The sequence below is a fragment of the Zootoca vivipara genome, chromosome 7, assembly GCF_963506605.1.
Source record: "Zootoca vivipara chromosome 7, rZooViv1.1, whole genome shotgun sequence".
Classification (NCBI taxonomy): domain Eukaryota; kingdom Metazoa; phylum Chordata; class Lepidosauria; order Squamata; family Lacertidae; genus Zootoca; species Zootoca vivipara.
The window spans coordinates 67526117-67553648 of NC_083282.1; the positions used below are offsets into that span (position 1 = coordinate 67526117).

Sequence of the window (27532 nt, forward strand, 5' to 3'; positions counted from 1 at the left end):
TCCTTGCCTCTCATGCTCACCCACCATTGCTTAACTAGAGGTGGAATATGATGTGGGGTCTCTGGGGAAAATCTGAGAGTTCAAGCATGTTTTCAGGAAAAGGAGGCAATTATTCAGATGCCCAGGTCCCAAACACAACCTGGCTACCATGAAATCTTTGACTCAAAGTCTGGTTTTTTTAAAAAAAATCAAAAACAAGTGAAGGAGGCAAGAGCTTGTAGAGGAGGAAGTAAAAATTTCCAACACTGGACAGGTGAAGAAGGGAATTATTATTATTTATTTCTTAAAGGAAAGTGAAGCAAAATAGATGACTGGAACTATGAACTGAAGTTGCTTGATTCCAGAAGCCTGATCTGCTCATTCAAACATGGCTGCAGGACAGATAATATGATTTCACTACAACAGAACACACACCATAGCCAGAATACTCTAGAAAACATTTTTGCAAGGCTCATGTGAATCAATGGCTTTCCACCTGACCAGCTCAGGAAAGGCAATACCCTTGTTCCTAACCTGGCGATAATAAGATAATGTGCCACAGCACATTATTGAAAGAATTAGCAAATGGATAGGATTAAACCATGTACATGGATATTTCAGGAACACACATTAGGAGTTGTTTTGATAATAGTGGATAAGGTTTGTGACAGGCAAGGAGGTCACTCTTAGTTGGAGGTCAGGCTCCATGGTGTGTGGGCTGACATAATTAACATTGTAGAGAGAGAGAGAAAGAGAGAGAGAGCTGACTCAGCCTTATTTTTCAGCTTAGTGCATTTCATTTTGGATACGCCGAGGTCTCAGATGCATCTGGAAAACTTTTGAACTAATTGAAAAAACATGCAGTGGTCACAGGAACCGGCAAAGCATGCTTGGGATTGCTGAAAGAATCTCTCTCCTCCCAAGCAGTATGGAAATGGAAAGAAAGGGGGGGAAAGGAGGGTATTATATGATTAAGAGGCCAGTTTTTAAAATAACGCTTGAGTAAACTCACATGGTCTAATTCAGCTTTCTTCGAGCAAGTGCCTTCCAGATGTTTTGGACTACAATTCCCATCTGATGGGGGTTGTAGTCCAAAAACATCTGGAGAGAACCTGCTTGAGGAAGGCTGGTATAATAACTAGATCCCAATGGAGCTTCAGGCTGGAGAATAAGAATAGTTTTTTGAGAGAGCGTTGCAAGGAAATTTTGAAGAGTGGTTGCTACTTCTGGTGTGCATGTGTTTGTCATTGGTAAACAGTCTCTGGATAATAATAATAATAATAATAATAATAATAATAATAATAATAATAACATCACAAGCCCCTCCAGACTAGAGGAAACAGTGAGACAAAGGATTTTGGGTGAACTTAACACACAAGCTGTGGGGGCAGACAGGAGGCGATAAGCTCTGCTCCCAGCTGTGGTTCTCACTACCCTCCTGGAGTTGGAAGACCGCTTGTGTGAAGCAAAGAACCATTTCTACTCACAGGTAGGTAGCTATGTTGGTCTGCTGTAGTCGAAACAAATATAATATAATACAACAATAATACAACCACCAGACTTAATATGGACACTGGTACCAGAGCCTGCAATAAACCCAGATGCCAACTTTGCTGCCACATACACCCGGACAACACCATCACTGGCCCCAACAATGTCAAACATACCATCTCAGGACTATTTAATTGCTCATCTTCTAACATTGTGTATGCCATCAAATGCCAACAGTGCCCTTCAGCTCTCTATATTGGACAAACAGGCCAAACCCTTCGCCAAAAGATAAATGGACATAAATCTGACATCAGGAATCACAAGACAGAGAAACCAGTAGGAGAACACTTCAATCTCCCAGGACATTCTATACAAGATCTCAAAGTAGCTTTCTTATTACAAAAGAATTTCAGAAATAGACTGGAAAGAGAAGTTGCTGAATTGCAACTTATTACCAAACTTAAAACCACGGAGAGACCTGGTCTGAATAGTGACATTGGATTCTTATTTCATTATACATGATAAAGCTATTTTTAGTCATCTCACCCCTTGCTTTTTCCTGTAAGATCAATTGCAGTTGTTAACAGTCATCAACAGGTTTACCATACCTATCAGCCAATCACCCATTCCCACCGCCCTTCTGAGTAATACCCCTCCCCTCCCCACCCTCTCACTATATATAAGGGTCTGGTGACTTCTGTTTCAGTGTATCTGAAGAAGTGTGCATGCACATGAAAGCTCATACCAATAACAAACTTAGTTGGTCTCTAAGGTGCTACTGGAAGGATTTTTTTTATATTTCCTTTCTACTCATTTAGGCTTCCAGTGCATTTTAGAACCCTGATTCTCCAGGACTCTAATATGCATGGGAAGCCTTCAAGAGCACAAGAGGCTCCACTGTTCACACAGTCACTGTCCAACTCATGAAGGGCAATGGGAACAATGACATGGAGAAGCAGAGCTGGTACACTCATCCCCAAACCCCACCATCACCATCTGCCCACACCTGAAGTCACTTCCATGCCAATGCCAAGTCATGTAGCTGTTTGGGTTGAGTTTCCTTCTCAAGGGCAACACACAGAACCCTCGTTTCTTCTCTCACACAACCTACAACTCTGCAAAGGCTTCAGACAGCTTCCATCTGAGAGGTTTTGACTGGGAATATCAGCAAATGGCAGGCCTCTGTACAGTATCAGTGTTGTCACTTTTAAGCTTTGGCATGAACACAGATCAAACCTGAGAAGACTGCCAGTTTTCAGTTGTCCAGAGCAGCTGTCCAAGAGGCAAACCCCGGGGCCTCTCTGTGCATGCAATATTCTTTTGTTTAAGGTTGGGGGGGGGAACCCTCATGTGGGTGAGGCTGGCTGGAGGCGAACAAGCATGAGAGGCTATGAAGAGCAGGTGGCAGACACCCCACTGTGCTAACTCTAGCGATATTATACAAGCAGCTTTGCTGCAATAGAAAATTGAAAGAAACTGCTTGGCCTAAAGTTAGACTCGGCAGCCGTGTTCAGATTCGCAAAAGATGAGGTATGATCGCTTACTTTCTCGCCGATCTTATGCAGGGCGACTCACATCACTGCTTCTGTCAAATCCAAATTAGCTCCCGCGAAAGGGGAAGATCATGCTTCTATAATTCTTTGCCCAGCAACACCGCATTCAAGCTACATGGCCCAATTACAAGATGCACTGTCAGAACTATCAACTTGTGGCTGTGTGCTAAGATCCCTTGGATGCACAATTACAGTCATTGGGGAATCTGGCTGGGGAATCTGTGTCCCTTCAGACATTATTTGATTCCAACATCCATCAAGAACAGCCAGCCAACATTCAGGGGTGACGGGGGTGGTAGGGCCGCAGGCTCCTCATAACTGCTTTTAGCAATTGTTGTAATCACAGGCACAAGGAGGCTTCATGTGGTAATTGTTGCATGGTTCAAACCAATCGCTAGATAAATCCATTTGTATGTGGATTTGCTCCAAATGGCATATTTCTTTGCCATAACAATGGGTTCAGCATTACAAGAGGTGTCCACAGGTTCAGACCAGCCAACTGCTATTGGGGGGGGGGAATGATCCTCAATCTTAAGACTGATTTCCTCCATCCCACACCGCCTTCTTATTTAAGCATATTGAATGGTTTTGATAATTAAACTGATTACATATAAATTACCAAGATATCAATGGGGTGGCTCTGGAGATAATACAAGCCACAACAACAGCAAACAGGAACTCACAAAGAACATCAACTGAACTGCTTAGGATACTTCCCAGGATGGAAATTAAGCATTTAATGCCACTCTATAGAGTAAACTGATCAAGACAAAAAGAAAATGGAGGCTCAGTCGTTGTGTCCCAAAGTATGTCTGCAAGCTAAACTGGTAGATCTGTTCATCTCAAGCTTTAGCTGCTCTTTGGGTGATGGCAAACTTTAATCAATGAGAAGATGAGTTAACAGCATACTTGTGCATGACCTGAAGCTACTTTGGTACTGGTGTGTTGCTTTATTATTATGAAATTGCAACTTAACAACAAATCATTGTTCCTTTTTTTCTATTGATTTATTACATTTATATATCCTATCCTCAAGTTGCTCAGAGTAGTTTGTGTTGTTCTTCCCCTCCCAATTCATCTTCACAACAAGCCAGTGATGTGAGTTGGGCTAAGATGTGTTGACTGGATTCCTTTGGGAGGAAGACTGGGATATAAATGATCTATCTATTATAAAAGGGTTAAACACCCTGTTAGAGATAAAGTCCATTTCTTTTTATTTCTGACATAATTTAAGAACAGATCAGGGAAATCTGGGTATTAACATACCTTAACTTTATTAACTTTTACTTTTTTAAAAACATCCTCTAGTGATGTGTCTGGCTACTCAAGTCAGACCTCCTACCAAACCTGTGATTGCACTAGCCATTGTTCAGGATGCAAACGACAGTCCCAGTTTCCAAGAGCACAAGAGGGACCTCATGGGTTAGCACTGCTTATCTGGTTTAATTTCCCCTCCTCTCAGCACTCTGCTTCATAAGTCCAAAAAAACCTATATCCATGGTGCTGCAGCCTCCAGAGAAAGAATGATCACTGTAGTTCATCAGTTCAAACATTATTCCAAGCCACAGGCAGAACAAATAATAGTTTCCAATTCAGATTTGCTGGCTGAGCTCAAACTGTGGTTTATCAATTCAAACAAAACACTGGAGTATAGTTCAACCTCCTCAGCCATGGCTGGATGGCATGCCTGAACTGAGCTAATGTGTCACCGAGGGTTGTCAAGGGTTCAGCCTAGATCTTCCTCTTTTATATTTAGGAGTGTTGGCAAACATTACTGAATACTCGTGAAGCACCTGGAAACAGCTGGTAGCTGAAGAGTACCGGACTTTAGAACCATTTTGAATCCATTTCCTGCTTCGTGTATGTGTGTGTGTATGCCCCCAATGGCACCTGTCTGTAGCATCCAACCTTGTGGTGAAGCAAGTGTTATCACACACAAGTGAATGGAAATGATGAATAAAGCACACATCATTGTGCAGCTGTGTGCTGTGGTCAGATGCTGCAGGAATAAATATCCCAATGGTGACAAATTCGTGGAAGCTAATACTACTGATGGCTGCTAGTCACAATACATAGTACTGCCAGGATCAGAGGCAGTATGACTCAGAGCTGTTGCTGGGGGTTGTGTTAACAAGAAAGTGCCCATTTCCTATTGGTGGGCTTCCCAGAAGCACCTGCTCAGTCCCTCTAGGACAGGGGTCAGCAACCTTTTCCAGCCATGGGCCAGTCCACCATCCCTCAGACCTTTTTTGGGGGAAACATGAATGAATTCCTATGCCCCACAAATAACCCAGAGATGCATTTTAAAGAAAAGCACACATTCTACTCATGTAAAAACATGCTGATTCCCAAACCGTCTGCGGGCCGGATTGAGAAGGCGATTGAGCCGCATTCGGCCCCCGGGCCTTTGGTCACCTACCCCTGCTCCAGGGACAGAATCCCAGATCAGATGGTCCTTCCATCTCTTCTTAATGGTCTTCCGATAAACTACTCCAGGCTGTTGTTAACCAGCCCAAAGGCAGCTCAGTCTTTAGCTAGGTGGGAAGCTTGATGCCATTTACCGCCATCCTGGATTGTCTAATCTGCAACCCCCACAGCTGTTTATTTCTTTTTCCCTTCCAAGCACTCTAACTTTCTTTCCATCGCCTTCTTTTTGTTACCAATCTCTTCTCTGGTGGGATCTTTCAAGGACTATACACAGGTCAGTCATGCAAAAACTGCACAGCTGGAAGTATTTGAGATGGAGAACACTGTTGCTGAGCTTAAGTCTTCAAAACAAAATAAAAAAAATCCTTCCAGTAGCACCTTGGAGACCAACTAAGTTTGTCATAGGTATGAGCTTTCGTGTGCAAGCACACTTCTTCAAAGTATCTGAAGAAGTGTGCATGCACACAAAAGCTCATACCAATGACAAACTTAGTTGGTCTCTAAGGTGCTACTGGAAGGATTTTTTTTATTTTGTTTTGACTACGTCAGACCAGCACAGAACCCTCATGTGGGTGAGGCTGGCTGGAGGCGAACAAGCATGAGAGGCTATGAAGAGCAGGTGGCAGACACCCCACTGTGCTAACTCTAGCGATATTATACAAGCAGCTTTGCTGCAATAGAAAATTGAAAGAAACTGCTTGGCCTAAAGTTAGACTCGGCAGCCGTGTTCAGATTCGCAAAAGATGAGGTATGATCGCTTACTTTCTCGCCGATCTTATGCAGGGCGACTCACATCACTGCTTCTGTCAAATCCAAATTAGCTCCCGCGAAAGGGGAAGATCATGCTTCTATAATTCTTTGCCCAGCAACACCGCATTCAAGCTACATGGCCCAATTACAAGATGCACTGTCAGAACTATCAACTTGTGGCTGTGTGCTAAGATCCCTTGGATGCACAATTACAGTCATTGGGGAATCTGGCTGGGGAATCTGTGTCCCTTCAGACATTATTTGATTCCAACATCCATCAAGAACAGCCAGCCAACATTCAGGGGTGACGGGGGTGGTAGGGCCGCAGGCTCCTCATAACTGCTTTTAGCAATTGTTGTAATCACAGGCACAAGGAGGCTTCATGTGGTAATTGTTGCATGGTTCAAACCAATCGCTAGATAAATCCATTTGTATGTGGATTTGCTCCAAATGGCATATTTCTTTGCCATAACAATGGGTTCAGCATTACAAGAGGTGTCCACAGGTTCAGACCAGCCAACTGCTATTGGGGGGGGGGAATGATCCTCAATCTTAAGACTGATTTCCTCCATCCCACACCGCCTTCTTATTTAAGCATATTGAATGGTTTTGATAATTAAACTGATTACATATAAATTACCAAGATATCAATGGGGTGGCTCTGGAGATAATACAAGCCACAACAACAGCAAACAGGAACTCACAAAGAACATCAACTGAACTGCTTAGGATACTTCCCAGGATGGAAATTAAGCATTTAATGCCACTCTATAGAGTAAACTGATCAAGACAAAAAGAAAATGGAGGCTCAGTCGTTGTGTCCCAAAGTATGTCTGCAAGCTAAACTGGTAGATCTGTTCATCTCAAGCTTTAGCTGCTCTTTGGGTGATGGCAAACTTTAATCAATGAGAAGATGAGTTAACAGCATACTTGTGCATGACCTGAAGCTACTTTGGTACTGGTGTGTTGCTTTATTATTATGAAATTGCAACTTAACAACAAATCATTGTTCCTTTTTTTCTATTGATTTATTACATTTATATATCCTATCCTCAAGTTGCTCAGAGTAGTTTGTGTTGTTCTTCCCCTCCCAATTCATCTTCACAACAAGCCAGTGATGTGAGTTGGGCTAAGATGTGTTGACTGGATTCCTTTGGGAGGAAGACTGGGATATAAATGATCTATCTATTATAAAAGGGTTAAACACCCTGTTAGAGATAAAGTCCATTTCTTTTTATTTCTGACATAATTTAAGAACAGATCAGGGAAATCTGGGTATTAACATACCTTAACTTTATTAACTTTTACTTTTTTAAAAACATCCTCTAGTGATGTGTCTGGCTACTCAAGTCAGACCTCCTACCAAACCTGTGATTGCACTAGCCATTGTTCAGGATGCAAACGACAGTCCCAGTTTCCAAGAGCACAAGAGGGACCTCATGGGTTAGCACTGCTTATCTGGTTTAATTTCCCCTCCTCTCAGCACTCTGCTTCATAAGTCCAAAAAAACCTATATCCATGGTGCTGCAGCCTCCAGAGAAAGAATGATCACTGTAGTTCATCAGTTCAAACATTATTCCAAGCCACAGGCAGAACAAATAATAGTTTCCAATTCAGATTTGCTGGCTGAGCTCAAACTGTGGTTTATCAATTCAAACAAAACACTGGAGTATAGTTCAACCTCCTCAGCCATGGCTGGATGGCATGCCTGAACTGAGCTAATGTGTCACCGAGGGTTGTCAAGGGTTCAGCCTAGATCTTCCTCTTTTATATTTAGGAGTGTTGGCAAACATTACTGAATACTCGTGAAGCACCTGGAAACAGCTGGTAGCTGAAGAGTACCGGACTTTAGAACCATTTTGAATCCATTTCCTGCTTCGTGTATGTGTGTGTGTATGCCCCCAATGGCACCTGTCTGTAGCATCCAACCTTGTGGTGAAGCAAGTGTTATCACACACAAGTGAATGGAAATGATGAATAAAGCACACATCATTGTGCAGCTGTGTGCTGTGGTCAGATGCTGCAGGAATAAATATCCCAATGGTGACAAATTCGTGGAAGCTAATACTACTGATGGCTGCTAGTCACAATACATAGTACTGCCAGGATCAGAGGCAGTATGACTCAGAGCTGTTGCTGGGGGTTGTGTTAACAAGAAAGTGCCCATTTCCTATTGGTGGGCTTCCCAGAAGCACCTGCTCAGTCCCTCTAGGACAGGGGTCAGCAACCTTTTCCAGCCATGGGCCAGTCCACCATCCCTCAGACCTTTTTTGGGGGAAACATGAATGAATTCCTATGCCCCACAAATAACCCAGAGATGCATTTTAAAGAAAAGCACACATTCTACTCATGTAAAAACATGCTGATTCCCAAACCGTCTGCGGGCCGGATTGAGAAGGCGATTGAGCCGCATTCGGCCCCCGGGCCTTTGGTCACCTACCCCTGCTCCAGGGACAGAATCCCAGATCAGATGGTCCTTCCATCTCTTCTTAATGGTCTTCCGATAAACTACTCCAGGCTGTTGTTAACCAGCCCAAAGGCAGCTCAGTCTTTAGCTAGGTGGGAAGCTTGATGCCATTTACCGCCATCCTGGATTGTCTAATCTGCAACCCCCACAGCTGTTTATTTCTTTTTCCCTTCCAAGCACTCTAACTTTCTTTCCATCGCCTTCTTTTTGTTACCAATCTCTTCTCTGGTGGGATCTTTCAAGGACTATACACAGGTCAGTCATGCAAAAACTGCACAGCTGGAAGTATTTGAGATGGAGAACACTGTTGCTGAGCTTAAGTCTTCAAAACAAAATAAAAAAAATCCTTCCAGTAGCACCTTGGAGACCAACTAAGTTTGTCATAGGTATGAGCTTTCGTGTGCAAGCACACTTCTTCAAAGTATCTGAAGAAGTGTGCATGCACACAAAAGCTCATACCAATGACAAACTTAGTTGGTCTCTAAGGTGCTACTGGAAGGATTTTTTTTATTTTGTTTTGACTACGTCAGACCAGCACAGCTACCTACCTGTAACTTAAGTCTTCAGCCAGAGAGGCGTGCCAAGTAAAAACACACACACAGCTTTATGCAACACTCCAGAATGTCACAGCCTGTGATAGCAGGATGGGCTCTTCACATTTTTAAGTTGATACAACTGTTTCATAACTGAGTGTTTCCAAAAGACAACTAAAGGCAAAATGGAAGAGTTTCATCCCTAACCCCACAGCCTATTGAATGTGCTATCACTTTACAGCATTCATTTTGCTGTGCTGGGCATGAACTATTATAACCTATCAATTATAATTTGTGGCATAGCTTCTAGACACCACCAACTAACGGAATAGGTGAACTGCAAAGACCGCAATTGCATTCAGCTTAGGCTCTCCTTCCTTATGCCATAACTAGGGATGCAACACTTAGGGATGAGGGCATGTGTCCAATTATCTCTCCTATGGGATAACTGTGCAATGTACACACACACACACACACACACACACACACACACACAGGCTCTGACTAATGGGCATACTGATAGTGCTGGCAAGAAATTTGCTGCAGTGGTTGGTTGGGTTGGCAAGGAGATTGTGGTGTTAAGAGTGCAAATACCCTTTCAGCTGAGCCAGGATTCTTCCTGCCCCCATACCTAAAATCATATGTGTAGGGCAGATGAGTATGGCTTGGCCAAAATGTCCTGGCGGACCAAATGGGGAGGTCTGGCATGCCAAAGGTTCCTCATTCCCAGTGCTGACAATACTGAGCTGGTTTGGCTGTGGTCTTACTCAGTATAAAGCAGCTTCCTAGGTTCATGACGTTTTTAGACCTTTAGAACAAGCCCTCTTACAAACCCTCCAGGATGCTGGATAGCTCAGTCAGCAGAGCAGGAGACAGTCTCAGGTTTGTGGGTTCGAGCCCCACATTGGGCAAAAGATTTCTGTCTTGCAAAGTGTTTAGACTGGATGACCCTTGTGGTCCCTTCCAACTCTACAATTCTATTTAAGTGGCCAAATCTCTTCTGCTTTACTTTCGGATCAGAAACTTGGGGCTTTTTTATTTTAGTTCGTTTTTCTTTTTGCCTAAGAAATAAAAGAGAAACAAAGAAAGTGTTGTGCCCAGCTAGCAGCTTGACGAAGCAATGCTTGCAGGGTCCGAAAGAAAGGGGTTTTGTGTTTCCCTTTATGTTATAAAACTCAACAAGATCGGCAGGGCAGAGCAGCACATTCCACAAAGCTATGTGTGGTTCTGTGGGCTTTGAGGAAAGAAGAAGCAAAAACAAGGGAGGAGGGGAAACGAGCTAATCAGCTGAAATGGCTGAGCACAGCTAAAATCAGCTTGGACTCTGGACTCAGCAGAGACTGGAAAGTGGGGAGGGGAGGGGAAGGGAATAACTCGCAAACTGGAGAATGGGAGAAATAGACAGGAGAGTCTAGCAAAGACTCTCCTAGTAGTTCAAGATAATTTTTTGAAGCAGGGCTAAGTGACCACTACCAGTATGGTACTGTTAAATGAAACCTATCACACCTTCCCAGCTGCCTCCCAGACTTACCATAAGTTTCCTTTCAGCAAAAGAGCCCTGGAGACATAAAACATTTTTATTATTTTTTTACTATTTGCTATTATATAACATTTTTAGAAGTTTATTTGTTCAACCACAGGCCATAGCAAACCTGACATAAATCTAAATTAAATGGGGGGGGGAGAGAGATAGCGTTTGGGAAAGCCACAACCACGCAACGCAATACACGATAAAGAATGTGTTGTGATTTCCTCAAAGCCCATGTAAAAACAGACCCTTTCGGAGCAACCTCTTGCTTGTTAAGTGGAAACAGAAAAAATCAATTTCCTGCAAATTGCCCCTTCTAGTCCTCCCGCTCTCGGTTTCAAGGCAACAAAATAAACAAAATGCAGCAAGTTCTCAGTTCTCCGCCCACCTCCTGGTACATTATGAGATCTTCACACTAACACCCCAGGGAGCACAAAAAAGTGTGTAACTCAGAAATAGCCAGTGTGGTGCCTTCCAGCTGTTGGACTCTGACTTCCATAACTTATGGCCACTGGCCATGCTAGTTGCCCTGCCAGATCAGACCCAAATTCCATCAAGTCCTGCATGCTGTTCTCTCAAGTCCCTGGGCATTCATTAATTGCCTATTCATAATAATCAAAGTGGACATTGCCATGGAAGAAGGGGATCTATGCCTGGTGGTTTGCGATAGGTGAAGGACCTGTTTTAGATACTTGTCAAGATATTCACAGGCAGAGACAGATCGTTGAATGCCTCCAAGTACTGTTAGGTATACATGACATCTCAAATTAAAAGGTTCTATTGATGGAAATGGGATTAGCAGTGTGTGTCTTATTTTTGTCCTGTTCACCCTTCCTTCAAGAAGTTCAGGATGTGGCACACTGTGTTCCCTGTTCTCACACACTGTTTTATCCCTCCCGGTGAGCTTGAAGTGTAAGGGAAAGGCCTTGGGCAAAAGAGACACTCAAGGAGCTACAAGGCCAAACAAGGACTGGAACCCCAGGGGTGATTCCAGCAAAACTCTACCCAGAATAGACCCAGTGAAATTAGTGGACCTTAATTAGTCACGCCCATTAATTTCAGTGGGTGTCCTCTGAGTAGGACTAACATTGGAAACAGCCCAATGGGCTGGATTCAAGGACTTCCACTAGCACAATGGGGCTTTCCCCCCCTCTCACACCCCTGCATGCACCCCAAATTGGCTCTGGCAGGGATCAGAGGAACCCCCCCCCCCCAGAACAGCGGGCAGGGAGAGGAGAGGGGTAGCATTCAATCTGGCAAGCTGAAATTCTTCCCAGTGTCTCTCTTCTACATTACACTTTTTTGGGGGGGCACCATAGAATCACATCCCAGCTTAGCAGGAAATCCATTGAATGACCACTCCCCCCCCCCACTTTTTTAATATTTAGAGGTATAAGCAAACAAGCACCACACAGCATTGCAAAGAAAACCAATAATTGCTAAGCAATTCTGGTCACCATAGCAACAATAAACTAGTCACCTAAATGTAAGGAATACTAATAAAAGGAATAGAGGGTTCTGAATTGAGAAGTTTTAAATTATACTGTTCGGCATTAGATCAAAACCAAAAAAAATGTCTAAATATTGAGAGCTGTTATGGCAAGCAACATGATCCTTTAAGTTAGAAAAAGACTTTCCCCTCTCTCTACGAACCTTAGGGTGGAAATGAACTAATTGCAACTCAAGAGTTGACCTACTGAAATGAGTAAACCTAAGTTTGCCATGTCCATTGACTTCAGTGGGTCTCCTCTTGAGTAGGACGAGTACCAAAGACCACCCTAAGGCTATACACGATGGAAAGTTGGCTTTTCAAAAACATGATTTGAAGCTGGCCACAATTTCTAAACCTCAGGTCCACAACTGTAAGGGCAGCAACGATGAGTGAGCTAACTATTCTATATCATCCTTCCCCAATCTAGTGTCCATTAATTTTTTGGTCTACAATGCACATCAGACCCATCCAGTAAGGATAAGAACATAAGAAGAGCTCCACAGGATCAGGCCAATGGACTACCGGGATCTAGTCCAGCATCATCTTCTTCTCACAGATGCCTATGGGAAGCCTGCAAGCCAATAACTGGTATTCAGAAGCATATTGCCTCTGGCACTGGAGGCAGAACATCACCATGAGAGTTAGTAGCCACAGGTAGCCTTATCCTCCATGGAAAAACCAGTGTGGTGCAGTGGTTCGTGTGTCAGATTGGGACCTGGGAGACCAGGGTTCAAACCCCCACTGGGCCATGAAGCTCACAGGGTGATTTTGGGCCTGTCACTGCCTCTTAGACTAACCTGCCTTGCAGGGTTGATGTGGGTATTAAATGAGGAGGGAAGAAACCATGTACTGTATTCCGCCTTGACCTCCTTGGAGGAAAGGTGCCATATAAATGCAACAAACAAATAAACAACGTCCTTAAAGATGGTTGTTCTTAAGAACGCTCGTGTTTCCCTTGTTTGATTGCGTTCAGGCTTTTCATAGACTTTTCCCAGGTATCTGACAACTAAACAAAGGTTTGGATATTATGCTAAGCCAAACTATGGTTTAGTGCAAGCATGCAAGTGTGGGGGTTAAATAGGGAGAAGGTTGTGGCCACCTCTTGATTGTTGTTCTGCTGCTGCATCAAACTGAACTAAGCCATGGTTTGGCTTATCGTATCGTATTGTCTCACCGTGGGCTTGTGGTTTAGCTCTCTCTATACTCACCACAAGTAACAAGTCAAAGCATGAACCTTAGTTACAGCTTGTGGCCAGCATGGAGAGAGCTAAACCACAAGCCCAGTTTCAGACAACATGCCATGCCAAACTATAGCTTAGCTCAGCTTGGCGTGGCAATGAAACAACCAAGGAATGTTTGTGCTAAGTCATGGTTTGGCTCAGTGTGACAGGCGAACCAGGCCAAAATTTATTTCAAGTGATAAATAAAAGGAAGGGCATGTACAACACACAAGGAGGGGAGAGGGAAAATGCAGCAGACCCATATATTTGAGCCAGTGAGTTCATTTTTCAGATATTTGCAACTGTTTGTGGCAATTCACATCTCTGCTGAACATGATCTATAACCTGTTTGGGTTTCCTCAGGTAACAAGAGGACTCTGCAGAAATGAAGCCAATACCAGACTTATCCTCCTGGTCGATAGGAAAGACAGACTAATACATCTGAAAAAAACACAGGCTCAGAAGGGTCTCTCCATCACCTCTTTACTGTTACAGATTCTCCAATCAATAAAACTCCAGATGTCCAGAACAGAGACACTACAATATATTCTTTCATTACCAGACAATCAAACCCCACCAAGTTACTAAAAAGAAGATTAATCTTCTGATTACTTCAGAGCTCAGGACAGCAGCCAAGACCCTGATTTTCAGTATGTTTCTACATAAAGGGAATCTCGGTTCTACTTGGGATCTTGTCCTGCCTTCAAAAAGATAGAAGCACCTTACTGTTGCCATTCACCCCTCTTAGGACAACCAGCTATGCTAATCTACAATGATTTGTACTGTTACAGAGCTAGAGAGCGGCATCAGGATTCAAACCCTCCCTAAAATGAGACGAGAAATGCCGTACGTATCTGCTGTCGTCAGGTGACCCCCAGAGCTAAATCTGGATTTCGGCAGTTAACAAAGGCTGCACCTCAAGTTGGCTTAAGAGACATAGCCTAGAGTTGCACTTTTCCTCACAAAGATGTTGAGTCGGCAGATTTTTGTTGTAGGGAATGAAGGGCGGGGAGAGAATCACAGAGCAAGCACCTGCAATTAATCTGTTAAGGGAGATAAAAGCATGAATGTCTAGTGTGAGCAGATAGGCTGGCACATTCGTGTGTTTTTATCTGGGATCAGTATGCCAATCTGCAGGCAGATTAGGTCTGCTCCTAAGGCTCCTGGCAAGCTGCCAGGGAAGACTATTGTCCCGGGTGCCTCCGTGTTCCAACGCAGCTGGTATCACTGCAAAGCATATTGGCATAGCCAGGAAAGGAGCCACAGTAGAGGGCAGGAGTGGGAAACTTCTGCAGGAGTCTCCATCCAGCCCTTGGGATTCTGCCCCTCTCACCAGCCGTGTTCAAGTGCCTCTACCTGGCTGGAATACAGTGGTAACTTGGTTCTCAAATGCCTTGTTTCCCAAACACCAAAAACCCAGAAGGCTGAAAGAGATTCCCCATTCATGGTACAGAACAGAAATGTGCTGGCGTGGTGGCAAGTAGTATAGAGCCCTTGTTTCGCCCCAGCGTTCTATTAATTTAAACTAACTTAAGCTAACTTAGTCACCACCACGCATCCTCCACTTCTGGGTTGGCCCTTGCTTCAGTGAACCTGGGGAGCATCATTGGGAAGATTGTCCACCTGTGCACTGCACAGGAACAGAGTGAACCAAGGATCCTGTTGGTAAAAGTTCAGAAGTGAAAAGGGCAGGGACCCTCAACATCTCAGCCCATCTGCAATACAGCCTGCTTACCTTCCAAGACCACCTCCTTGCCAGTCTTCTTCAGGGCTTGCACTGCCTCATCATGTGTCGCATCAGAGAGGTCACCACCGTTGACGGAAAGGATGGCATCTCCTACAAACAGGGCCTCCGTCTGATCTGCAGCCAGCCCCTTAAAAATCTTGGAAATCAGAATGGGCATTTTGTTTTCCCGGCCACCTTGAAGTAAAAGCAAAAAAAAGAGGAAAACAGTCAGGTGTTGCATTTCAAAGAATATGAAGATGAGGAGTGGAGACCCTAGGCATTCCCCGTCGTCCCTAACCATTGGCCATTCTAGCTGGGGCTGATGGGAGCCCAGCAACATCCGGAATGCCACAGGTTCCCAGTCCTGCTGTAGAAAGGAGCGACACATGGCTTAACAACATATTCAGTGTGCAAAGCTTCCATACCCCCAACACTAGTAAAAGGAAAGAAGAGAGACGTTACCTGTGCGGTTTTTTGCTTCGTTTTAAGAGATGCCATATTGCACAGTATTTTATAAGATTATCACTCTATACCAGGCATCCCCAAACTTCGGCCCTCCAGATGTTTTGGACTACAATTCCCATCTTCCCCGACCACTGGTCCTGTTAGCTAGGGACCATGGGAGTTGTAGCCAAAACATCTGGAGGGCCGCAGTTTGGGGATGCCTGCTCTAGACTGTGCCCTATGGACCAATTCTACAATTATATTACTAGTTTGTTTATAGATCAAAGGATCAGCAACAGCTTCATACAGGTGCCCTGTAGTTTGCGGCAATCAAATGTACCAAGCTGGGGGCAACATATAAATGAATTATGTATTTATTCCAAAGATTTATATGCAAAAATATTCACTTTCCTAAGACATTAAGCCAGTGAATCAACCCACTGACTTCCGTGGAAAAAATGCTGATTTTTATTTGCAAGTTTTTTTTAAAAAAAACATTTTAAAAGTTTCAAATTATTTTAAGAGTGTCTTGTGGACATGAAGCTCTAGAATAATGCACTTGAATATAGCTCAGGGTCACTACCCTGTACCAGCTAAACAGAATGGTAGCTCTTTAAGAGCAGGGTGGAAAACCTGTGGCTCTTCAGCTGTTGCTGGACTCCAACTTCCAGCATCTTTTACTATGCTGCATCCAATAATATCTGAAGGAACACAAGCTTTGAGTCAATGGTCAAACTCCAATAGCCAAGGGTATTACATGTTTCAAATGTACCCTCATTTTGAAAAGCAAAAAAAAACTCCCCTCAGACAGAACGATAGCATGATAATTTTACATGCATAATGTAATTTAACAATGGGGTCTACAGGTTAATCTAAAAGATATAAATGCGTGTCTAAATTTTACACGAATACTCTATTTTAGCTCTTAATTGAAAGGATCGACATAATAAGTGAGGACACCTGTGCATTAAGCAACCACATTGCTAAGAAATCCACATTAGTAGATCTCATGCAGCCATGAAGTTCAGCCTGCATGATCTCCAAGTCATTTAATGCTGCTAAATGGATTTCAGAGCAGCAGCTGCATTCATTGGTTGCAACAAAAACAAAATGCACTGTTGCACCTTAAAGACAGATATACTGCAGCATATAAATTTTTGAGATTGGAGCCTACTTCATCAGATGCATGAGCCTGAATAATGTCGGCTCCTCCCTCTTACACTGCTACTTAAAGGCCAAATAAAAATGTTACTAATGTAGTCATAAATCTCCTTCTTATACAATTGCCATTGCAGGAAAAAAAACAGATACCCACTTTCTCCACAAGGTGCGCTGTCTCCCCCAATTCTGAAGGTCAAACAAAGGGTCCTGAATCTTCAGGTTTATGCCCCCATGGATCTCCCATTACTCACAGAATCTTCTATCATGCTAATTTCCTTTGTTAAATCTTTGGCACTTGAATTTGATACTTGAATTTTTGACATTTATAATTCCAGTGACTGGAATGCATGTTTGATTTGTAAAAGTGTCCCTTTCCTGCTTTCTAGACCAACAAGAAATGAACTCCCTAGACTAAAAAGTATGTGAGAACATGCATGGCCTACTTTTCTGATGCAAAAATATGCTTCCATTTAGCCCAACTTCAGGCATGCATTCTACCAGTAAATACACAACCAAGAAACAAAGAATTTACATGGCAAATGTCTTGGTTTCCTGATCTCTCTGCAGTTTCAATTTTCACGCCATCATTTATCATACAAGAGGTTTTCCAGGATCTAGCCTTACCTGCTTGACAGTGCAATCCTGTACACATCTACTTAAGAGTTAAGCCCCAGTGTAATACAATGGGACATAGTCCAAAGTAAGGGTGTTCACATTTGAGCCCAAATCCTTATTAGAGGCTAGGGGTGACAAAGCAACTGTATGTGATGGAGGGCAAAGCTTTGCATCAACTCACATGACACATGTAGTCATAATGGGAGGACTTCAGTTATGCCAAAAATGCAGCCAGAACTTAGTTCAGACCTCCCAGAATTTCCACTTGCATGGCATTTCTAGGGTTGCAGAGAACACTACGCAGTTCTCACGGTGGGATAGGGGACCCTGGGGCCCTTCAGATGTTATTAAATTCCTAACTACGGTAACAGCCTAGTAAGGGTAAGAGAATGTTGCATATACAAAGCTGGGCTCATGTAGTAGGTATTGGACAGTTTGCTTGATATTACCAGACAACTGACATCTTCCATTTGATGGGACTGTTCATAATGTGCCTGTAAGGCACGCACATGGGTGTTGAAAGTTTCTGAAGCCAAAGTGCACAGAGATGCTCTACACCTGAGCACTGAGCAGTCCAATTACTAGAAAGTTGGGATTTTATACAGCCACAAAGTTAATCTACACAAGTTTTCAGGTCATTCAGGCTGCAATCCTATACACACTTACCTGGGAGTAAGTCCCAGTGAGCATAACAGAACTTACTTCTTGGTAAACATGCATAAGACTGCACTGCCAGGGTCACTACACACTCAACTTTTTTTTTTACCCTACATGTAAATCATCTCTGCATGGGAACAGATCATCCTACGAAGTGCCTCTTCAGATACCACATAAAATTCAGTACTAAGTGGCTGAGATTCAAAGCTCATTTGTCAGCCAAGTCAATTTTTTGCTGCTTATATGGTCAAAGGCGTTTGCAGTGCGGATGTCTTGTAAATCTAATCAATAGTTGTCTCCAATTGTGTTTTACACAGAGTAGCCTCTTTGAAATTAACACAAATATGTGAGTCATGTTCATCAATTTCAACATATCTGCTCTGAGCAGGGGGTAGCACTGAATACAATTCTGTTTGCATTCCGCAACAATCTAAATTGAGAAGAACCATTTGTGTTGATATTACAATTAACAATTAGGATCAGATCGCAATGTTGGTCTAGCAGACTACAAATTCAAGGGTCTTTTTTTTCTTAAAAAAAGTCATTTATTAATTAACCAGCGTTCCCAGTGAAGCATGCGAACTCTGAGCGACACAGAATGCCTTTGCCACTTGGTTGTGGAATAAAATTCTTAGAAAACGTTCAGTTAGCACGTTCGTGAGATGCCTAGATTGGACCTACAGGAAGAATGCAAGACTCCTCGGGGTCCCTACCACCACGTTCCCAACTTTAACACCGTTCCAATTCCTTTGGGGCAGCTAAGCAGCTCCCGAAGCGGCTGCGATTAATATCTCGCGCTTCATCAGAACTGAAATGGAGACTTCCCCAGAAGCTTATGCGCCCCAGTCCATCCCCAGTCCCTCGGAGCTTTTTTCTTTTAAACTGACTTCGAGGGACATGTTTGCAAGAGTCCAGAAGTGGCGAACACACGGCTCAAGTTTGCCCAGTGTCATCTCCGCCACCACAGGGGCAAGGCAGAGCCGAGGCGATTGCCGAGTGCCCAAAAATAGCCACTCCCGCAGCCGGCGGAGGCAAACTCGGCTCTGGAGAGATATGCAGGTTCGTTCCAAGTCTGTCCGGGCGCCCAGGGCGCACAGCAGGTTGAGAGCGAGAAAAGAGTGGGGCGGGGAAAGCGAAACTGCTCCAACTGGCGAGCCACTGGGTCGAATGGCTCTTGCCCCCCGTCCCGTCCCTCGCCCCTGACCTTTGATACTGATGCCGAGCCCTCCGACGTCCTGCTTGACGATCCGCACAGTGCGCTTGATGTTGGCGAGGGAGTCCGGGACAGGGGCGCCCGGCTCGCCGCCATTCAGCTGCACGGGGCTGGGCGGCGGCTGCAGCGGCTCGTCGGCGCCCTTGCCGCTGGGACTGACGCTCAAGAAGTCGTCGGAAAGGGTGATGAGCACCCGCAGCCACTGCTCGCCCGGCGCCCGCAGTTCCAGCAAGCCGCTCTTGGGAGCTCTCCGGCAGGCCGCCATCTTCAGCGCATTCCTCGGGTAGCCGCCGCCGCTACTGCGCCGCCGCCTCCGCCGCCTGCCTGCCTGCCTGCCTGCCTGGAGTGGAGCCGGGACGCGCAGCGATAAGCCACCGGCCGGGCGGACAAGCAGCCGAGCGAGCAGCAGCAGCCACCGCCCGCCGCTGCCCCGCCCCCGGAGCCGCCCCCGGACCCTCCTCTCCAAGCCCGGGGGGAGGGACCCGCCGGCACATGGCCGATCGGCGCTTGTCTGGCGACGCCCCGTCTGCAGAAACACCCCAGACTCATTTCGCGCAGGCCCGGAAGCCGCCCCGGTGAAAGGAGACGGCGTGGAGAGGGGGCGGCTCGGGAAACTGCCTCCGATCCAGACCTGACCGTCCGCTGCTCGCTTTCTCAGGCTCCCCGGATATAACGGGCATCAGCTCCAGTTCAGCCGCCGCTGCTGCCCAGGAAACCGCCAGGACAGTGATGCCGTCGCATTAGGGTTTTCGGATCAGTGCAGAGCCCTAAACGGAGCAGGGCTGGCCCTTTGAAATATGTGGCTAAATCTAAGGGATTTAAGCTTAGATCTAAAGCATCTAACCTTAAGACCCTTTAAACTGGAATCTACAATTACCTGACTGCACCACTGTGCAGGGCCCCAGCATTGTAGCTGCATGGTAGGATGAAATTCAGCAAGTAACATCTCCCACAATTTTGCATTTCCATGTGGTGAAAAGCTTTACCTGTTGATTTTTACTTATTTATTTTTAAAGACATGCTGGTGAGGGTTCCTTCAGATAACCAATTTATTCTGTAACTATCCTGATTTGTTTGAACAAAGCATATGCGGAGGTTAGATTATATCCAGTCTTTTTTTTTTTAAGTGTTCAATCTGATTTGTTTGTGGGGTGTTTATACGACTTCCCGTTAAACCTTCATGCCACACTTTTCCATGCATTTCCTTGTCACTTTCCTGACCAAGGTCTGGTTTTTTTTCTTCCTAAAGCAGATTTATTGTACCACAGTGGCAGATTTAAATCCACTTTAATTGTGCAAAGCAACATTTCCCGGTGCGAACTTGAATCCCTCTCATCCTAGGTTTTCAGAGATGCCCTGTTACTCTGGCAGAGGCATCCCCAAACTTCGGCCCTCCAGATGTTTTGGACTACAATTCCCATCTGCCCCGACCACTGGTCCTGTTAGCTAGGGATCATGGGAGTTGTAGGCCAAAACATCTGGAGGGCCGCAGTTTGGGGATGCCTGCTCTGGCAGAACACAGCACCTCCCAAGCAGAGGGAAATTGCCATCGGATCTTTTTTTGTTGCCTTCCTTGGCTACACTGCTGCGGGCAGACGCCTGTCTCTTCCAACATTTGTCAGATGAAAATAGGCACACTTGTTTTACATTACTAACCACAAGAGTAGCTTTCCACTAGCAAGTGTCAAGTGCAAGTGATTTCAATCAAGTCCCATGGCTGACGCACCCTACTGAAGAATTTTTCAGTTTCAGAATATACTTTCCCCTACCATCTAAAAAATAACAGTGATAGGGGGCAAAGTACATCAGAAACATCTGAGAGCCATTGTCGCGGCCACACTCCTTCTCCATAGACCACAACTCTCACTGGTCCTGTTTTCACACTGAGTGTTTTTGCCTGCCTGACATATGTCCTTCAACTCTTGGGATGTTTTGTGCTTGCCTGGATGGAGAATAGAGAAGGGATGTGTAGAAACTAGCCTACCGAACAAAGGTGAAGTTAGCATTCATTGATCTACCCAGTCTTGCCTCTGGCCCAGCCCCCACTGGCATGTGGCCCTTGAAAGGTTGCCCAGAAAGGATTCTGGCCCTCAGGCTGATAATGATTCCCCTGTCCTGTCGTTAGTTCACAATATTGTGATAACAGAGGAAGGGGAAAACCCTGCTTTGAGCTCCTTCGAGGTGGATGAAAAAATGTACCGTAATATTGTAAGACAATGGTTTTGTTTCTAACTTATCACAAACTGATAACGTTTTTTAGCATGCTGTACATATTGAGTTTGAAGGCTCGGTACGTGCTAGTAATGTTGTTTAGTAAGATGGATGGCATCATTTTGCCAATGTAATAAGCACAGTTGGAAAATGTGATGCACTGTGTTAGGTACACAACTGGTGTAAAGAGCAACTGGTGCTCTTTAGGCTCTGTGAGAGGCTGTACGCACTGTCAGGAAAAAGCTTCCCTACAGCAGAAAAAAGAGGCAAGGCTCAGAGGTGCCAGAATATATGAGGAAGTTCAGTAATTCCTGACCTGTTTCCATGGAAACTTGCCTTAGGGCCAGAAAAGCATTGCTTTCATTGGAATATTCTAGCAGGACAACTTATAGTATAAGATCACTTTCTCCCATATATGCCTGCATGGCCCTAGAGCATGGGTAGGCAAACTAAGGCCCGGGGCCAGATCCGTCCCAATCGCCTTCTAAATCCAGCCCGCGGACGGTCCAGGAATCAGCATGTTTTTACATGAGTAGAATGTGTCCTTTTATTTAAAATGCATCTCTGGGTTATTTGTGGGACCTGCCTGGTGTTTTTACATGAGTAGAATGTGTGCTTTACAGTCAAACCTTTTCTTACAAATGCTGCGGGTTGTGTACGACACGGGATACGTACGCGCCAAACCCAGAAGTACCGGAACGGGTGACTTCCGGGTTCTGTGGTTCGCACATGCGCAGATGCGGCGAATGACGTCATGCACATGCGCAGAAGCGCCAAATCACTCCACACACATGCAGATGCGGCGCTTCATGTTGCGTATGGCTCATGTTGCATACGGGGCTGGGGAACAGATCCTGTACGCAACATGAGGTACCACTGTATTTAAAATGCATCTTTGGGTTATTTGTAGGGCATAGGAATTTGTTCATTTCCCCCCCCCCCAAAAAAAAATATAGTCCGGCCCCCCACAAAGTCTGAGGGACAGTGCTGAAAAGGTTTGCTGACGCCTGCCCTAGAGAGCCTCACTGGAGGGGTTTCTCCCAAGTCACCCCACCTAATGAAGGGTGACAAGTAGTTACCAGGGAGAGGGGTTTTTGGTGATGCCATCCCAGTTATTGAATGTCCTCTCCAGAGAAGCTTACCTGGTTGCCCACTCTATGGACTTTTAGATCCCTGTGAAGACATTTCTGTTGCCCCAGGCCTTTTAATTACAGTGGATATATTTAACTGGTGCTTTTATATCCTTGCACCAATTTAGTCCTTTTCCTGGCTTTATGCCTAGCTGTTTTAGCTGCTATGTCTTTGTTAGTTTTTTTAGATCTTATTTTTTGCTGTTAATAATAATAATAATAATAATAATAATAATAATAATAATAATAATTTATTATTTATACCCCGCCCATCTGCCTGGGTTTCCCCAGCCACTCTGGGCGGCTTACAACAGAAAAATGAAACAAAATAATCTATTAAACATTAAAAGCCTCCCTAAACAGGGCTGCCTTCAGATGTCTTCTAAAAATCTGGTAGCTGTTTTTTTCTTTGACATCTGATGGGAGGGCGTTCCACAGGGCAGGCGCCACCACCGAGAAGGCCCTCTGCCTGGTTCCTTGCAACTTGGCTTCTCGCAACGAGGGAACCGCCAGAAAGCCCTTGGTACTGGACCTCAGTGTCTGGGCAGAACGATGGGAGTGGAGACGCTCCTTCAGGTATACTGGACCGAGGCCATTTAGGGCTTTAAAGGTCAGCACCAACACTTTGAACTGTGCTCAGAAAGGTACTGGGAGCCAATGTAGATCTTTCAAGACTGGTGTTATGTGGTCTCGGCGGCCGCTCCCAGTCACCAGTCTAGCTGCCGCATTCTGCATTAGTTGTAGTTTCCGGGTCACCTTCAAAGGTAGCCCCACGTAGAGCGCATTGCAGTAATCCAAGCGGGAGATAACTAGAGCATGCACCACTCTGGCGAGACAGTCTGCAGGCAGGTAGGGTCTCAGCCTGTGTACCAGATGGAGCTGATAGACAGCTGCCCTGGACACAGAATTGACCTGCCCCTCCATGGACAGTTGTGAGTCTAGAATGACTCCCAGGCTGCGCACCTGGTCCTTCAGGGGCACAGTTACCCCATTCAGAACCAGGGAGTCCTCCACACCCGCCCGCCTCCTGTCCCCCACAAACAGTACTTCTTTCTTGTCAGGATTCAACATCAATCTGTTAGCCGCCATCCATCCTCCAACTGCCTCCAGGCACTCACACAGGACCTTCATCTGTTTTATTGTTATCATTTGTCTAAACCTTGAGTCACGTTTCATATTTTTAATGGGATTGTAAGCCACCCAGAGAGCTAAGCTATAATAATAAATAAATATGTTTACTACCCACAGCTCACCAACAGGTCCCAGGGCAAGTAACAACAATTTAAAATATGGCCAGTTTAGAAATACAATGGATAAAGAAATAAAAATCTCGCATTGCCATTCCTACTTCAAGAGGCAAAGCGATGCACGCAGGAAAGAGCTGCTGTGGTCCCAGGAGACCCTAAGCCCAGGTGCATCTTAGGAACTGTGGTGTCTGCAATTTCATCAGGAGAGAGGACCAGTTAGAACATCTGTGTCCTGGGGGTAAGGAAGGTCCATTAATATTGCACTCCATGTGGGTTCTTCCTGACTACTTTTCAGGTCACTCCGTCCCAATGCTGTGGGTTTTTGGTTTTTTTTCCTTTGCACTTGCCTGTTTTCTCGAGACCTGTGGAGTTTGCATATCTGAGAACAAGCTCTGTGCCACTTTTCTCATGGCTGCTGCCTGCCCACTAATATGCTGCTTTTGTCCTTTCAGCACTTCACATTGCATGACAAAGTGGCGAAAGATTTATTGTCATGGCAGAACACGAGCCATGAACTGATTTGCTATTATTGTGCAGTAAGGTAACTTTAGACTCTGGGACTAAATAGGCTGGGGAGAAGCTCTTAGTACCTTAGGTGCCCCCCAGTCAGCTGCCTCCATATTTACACAGCCTTTCCTACCTTTAAATGCAGCCTTAGACAGGAATTGCCATCACAACATAGCCAGGTGATTGTAGTTCCCAGGATTCTTTAGGGGGAGTAATGTGCTTTAAATATATGGTGTGGGTGTGGCCTAGCATTTTAAATCAAAGCTGGAGCTCTTCCCCTGACTGCCCCACTTCTATAAGGATAAAAATATAAATTAAAAATGCCATATAAGCTTCCAGTGAGCGCCTTCAAAACAAAACAAAATCTGGTAAGCCCTGCACCCCGGAACTTCTCTACAGTCATCCCTCAGGTTGTGTACGCTGCGGGTTGCATACTTTCAGGTTGCATATTCAGTTACTTCCGGGTTCACACATGCGCAGAAGCGTGCTTTGCGCATGCGCAGAAGCACTCTATCGGCGCTTCGCGCATGCGCTAAAGCGCCACATGGGTTGAGTACTTTTCGGGGTGTGAACGACACCCCAGAACGGATTGGGTACTCAACCCGAGGTACCACTGTACTCAGAGACGTGGCATAAACATCTCTGTTTCTACAACCCCAAAATTTAATGGAGCTTCCTAGAGCTAGGATGAGGAACCTGTGGCTCTCCAGATGTTGTTGGGCTGCAGCTCACCTCATCCCTGACCATTGGTCAGGCTTGCTGGGATTTGGAGTTCAACAACCTCTGGAGATCTACAGGTTTTCTGTCCCTGTCCTAGAGCAATGGGGGAGGGCATGTGGTCCTCCATTCGTTGTAGGAAGTGGGTCAGGAGATGAACGCAGGTATACGGAATTGTAGGTGTGTGGGCCATTACCATAAAATATGGGATAGGGAAACATTGCCCCCCCCCTAACCTTACCCCTCTGTCTTGTAGCTGACATTCCTCTATTCCAATTATTCCCAGCCTTCTTTGGTATGACAACCCACAAGTCCAAATTTACTTGATATGTTTACCCATTGATTTATTGTCACGTGAATTCTGGGCCTTGGGTCTTGCTGAGGCTTCGTGCATTTTAACTGCGAGTTTGCCTATTTTATAACCGTTACTTAAGGCATCATCCAAGCACAAATTTACTTAACACCCCTATTAATGTGGAATTTTTTGAAATATTTATATTACCTACAAAGTTATTCACAGTTTTGTTTATGGGAATGGAAGAATACCAACCATCTAATTGCAGGGTATTGCTGCATACGCTATAAATATTTATTCCAAAAACATACTGTTACACAAGCAGTGCTAGATATAACAAACTATAGATATTTTTAATGGTTTTATTCACGAGGAAGTCCATTTTGGCAAGTATCAGTGGGTTGGTGGAATTTGCATTTTGCCAAGGAGTAGGTTCAGTGTGGGATTTGATGGTTGTCAGACAAAGTCTCAAATCGTTATTGATATAATGCCTGCTGATAAAATGCCTGCTGTTGCATTTTGTCCTCATAGCAACTATTGCTGGAAAAACCTGTCTTGCAAAGTTCTGGTTACAGGTAGGTAGCCGTGTTGGTCTGGATCGAAGTAAAATAAAAAAAATTCCTTCAGTAGCACCTTAAAGACCAACTAAGTTTTTATTTTGGTATGAGCTTTCGTGTGCATGCACACTTCTTCAGATACAGTGAAATGGAAGTTTCCAGGCACTTATGTAGAGAAGGGGTGGGGAGGGGTGGGGAGGGGGAGGGGGGATCACTCAGAAGGGTGGTGGAAATGGGTGATTGACTGACTGATAGCTGTTGATGACCGCAAACGACTGCAAATGGTTTTGCATGAAAAAGCAAGGGTTGAGATGGCTGAAGATCGCTTATCATGTATAATGAGATAAGAATCCGATATCTCTGTTCAAACCAGGTCCCTCCATGGTTTTGAGCTTGGTGAGAAGTTGCAATTCAGCAACTTCTCTTTCCAGTCTATTTCTGAAATTCTTTTGTAGTAAGACAGCTACTTTGAGATCTTGTATAGAATGTCCTGGGAGATTGAAGTGTTCTCCTACTGGTTTTTCTGTCTTCTGGTTCCTGATGTCAGATTTATGTCCATTTATCCTTTGGCGTAGGGTTTGGCCTGTTTGTCCAATATAGAGAGCTGAAGGGCACTGTTGGCATTTGATGGCATACACAATGTTAGAGGATGAGCAATTAAATAGTCCTGAGATGGCATGTTGGATGTTGTTGGGGCCAGTAATGGTGTTGTCTGGGTGTATGTGGCAGCAAAGTTGGCATCTGGGTTTATTGCAGGCTCTGGTACCAGTGTCCATGTTAAGTCTGGTGGTTGTATTATTGTGGGTGAGGAGTTGTTTAAGATTGGGTGGCTGTCTGTAGGCAATGAAAGGTCTTCCTCCCAGAGCTTGAGAAAGGGAGCTGTCATTGTCCAGGAGAGGCTGTAGATCTCTGATGATGCGTTGTACTGTTTTAGCTTGGGAGCTGTATGTGATGACTAGTGGTGTTCTGTTATTTTCTTTTTTGGGTCTGTCTTGCAGCAGGTTCTCTCTAGGTATCTGTCTGGCTCTGTTGATCTGTTGTTTAACTTCATCAGGTGGATATTTTAGTTCTAAAAAGGTTTGCTGTAGATCTCTTAGGTGAGATTCTCTGTCTGTAGAGTTGGAACAGATGCGGTTGTAACGTAAGGCCTGGCTGTATACCCTGCCAAATCCCAACACATGATTCAGTTCTGCGGGGACCTGGAAGCATTTTTCCGCCGTTTACGCCTGAAGGAGTATTTTCATCACACACAAGAACAAGACAAAGTAGAACAAACTACATCCCCACAACACAACACCTCTCAACTTACTGGGGAACAACCATCACCCTCCAAACGCATCAATGAACAGAACATTGACCACCAACTACCACCGAAAAGAAGTTACACAAAAAGGGACTCCACATGGACCCCTCCTGATGGACGCAATACCACACTAGATCTGTACATCGAATGCTTCCGCCACAGAATCCAAACGGATGTGACCAGAAAACACCATCGCTTACTACAAAATCTAAACCATGCTGAAAGGAGAGCCATAGAAAATCTCAGGAACAACCCAGACATTATAATTAAAGAGGCAGACAAGGGTGGAGCTGTCGTCATCATGAACAA

General features: G+C 44.8%; 1 protein-coding gene across 1 annotated transcript in view; it reads right to left on the minus strand.

Annotated features, from left to right (window-relative positions):
* Positions 1-19581, minus strand: part of SNTA1 (syntrophin alpha 1) — a 62394-nt gene extending 42813 nt beyond the window's left edge. The window contains exons 1-2 of the mRNA XM_035122668.2: positions 19248-19581; positions 15176-15361 (exon numbers count right to left, since the gene is read on the minus strand). Coding sequence (XP_034978559.2) covers positions 15176-15361; positions 19248-19521 — 460 coding nt within the window. The 5' untranslated portion in view covers positions 19522-19581. The remainder of the gene's footprint in view (positions 1-15175; positions 15362-19247) is intronic.
* Positions 19582-27532: the final 7951 nt, after the last annotated feature.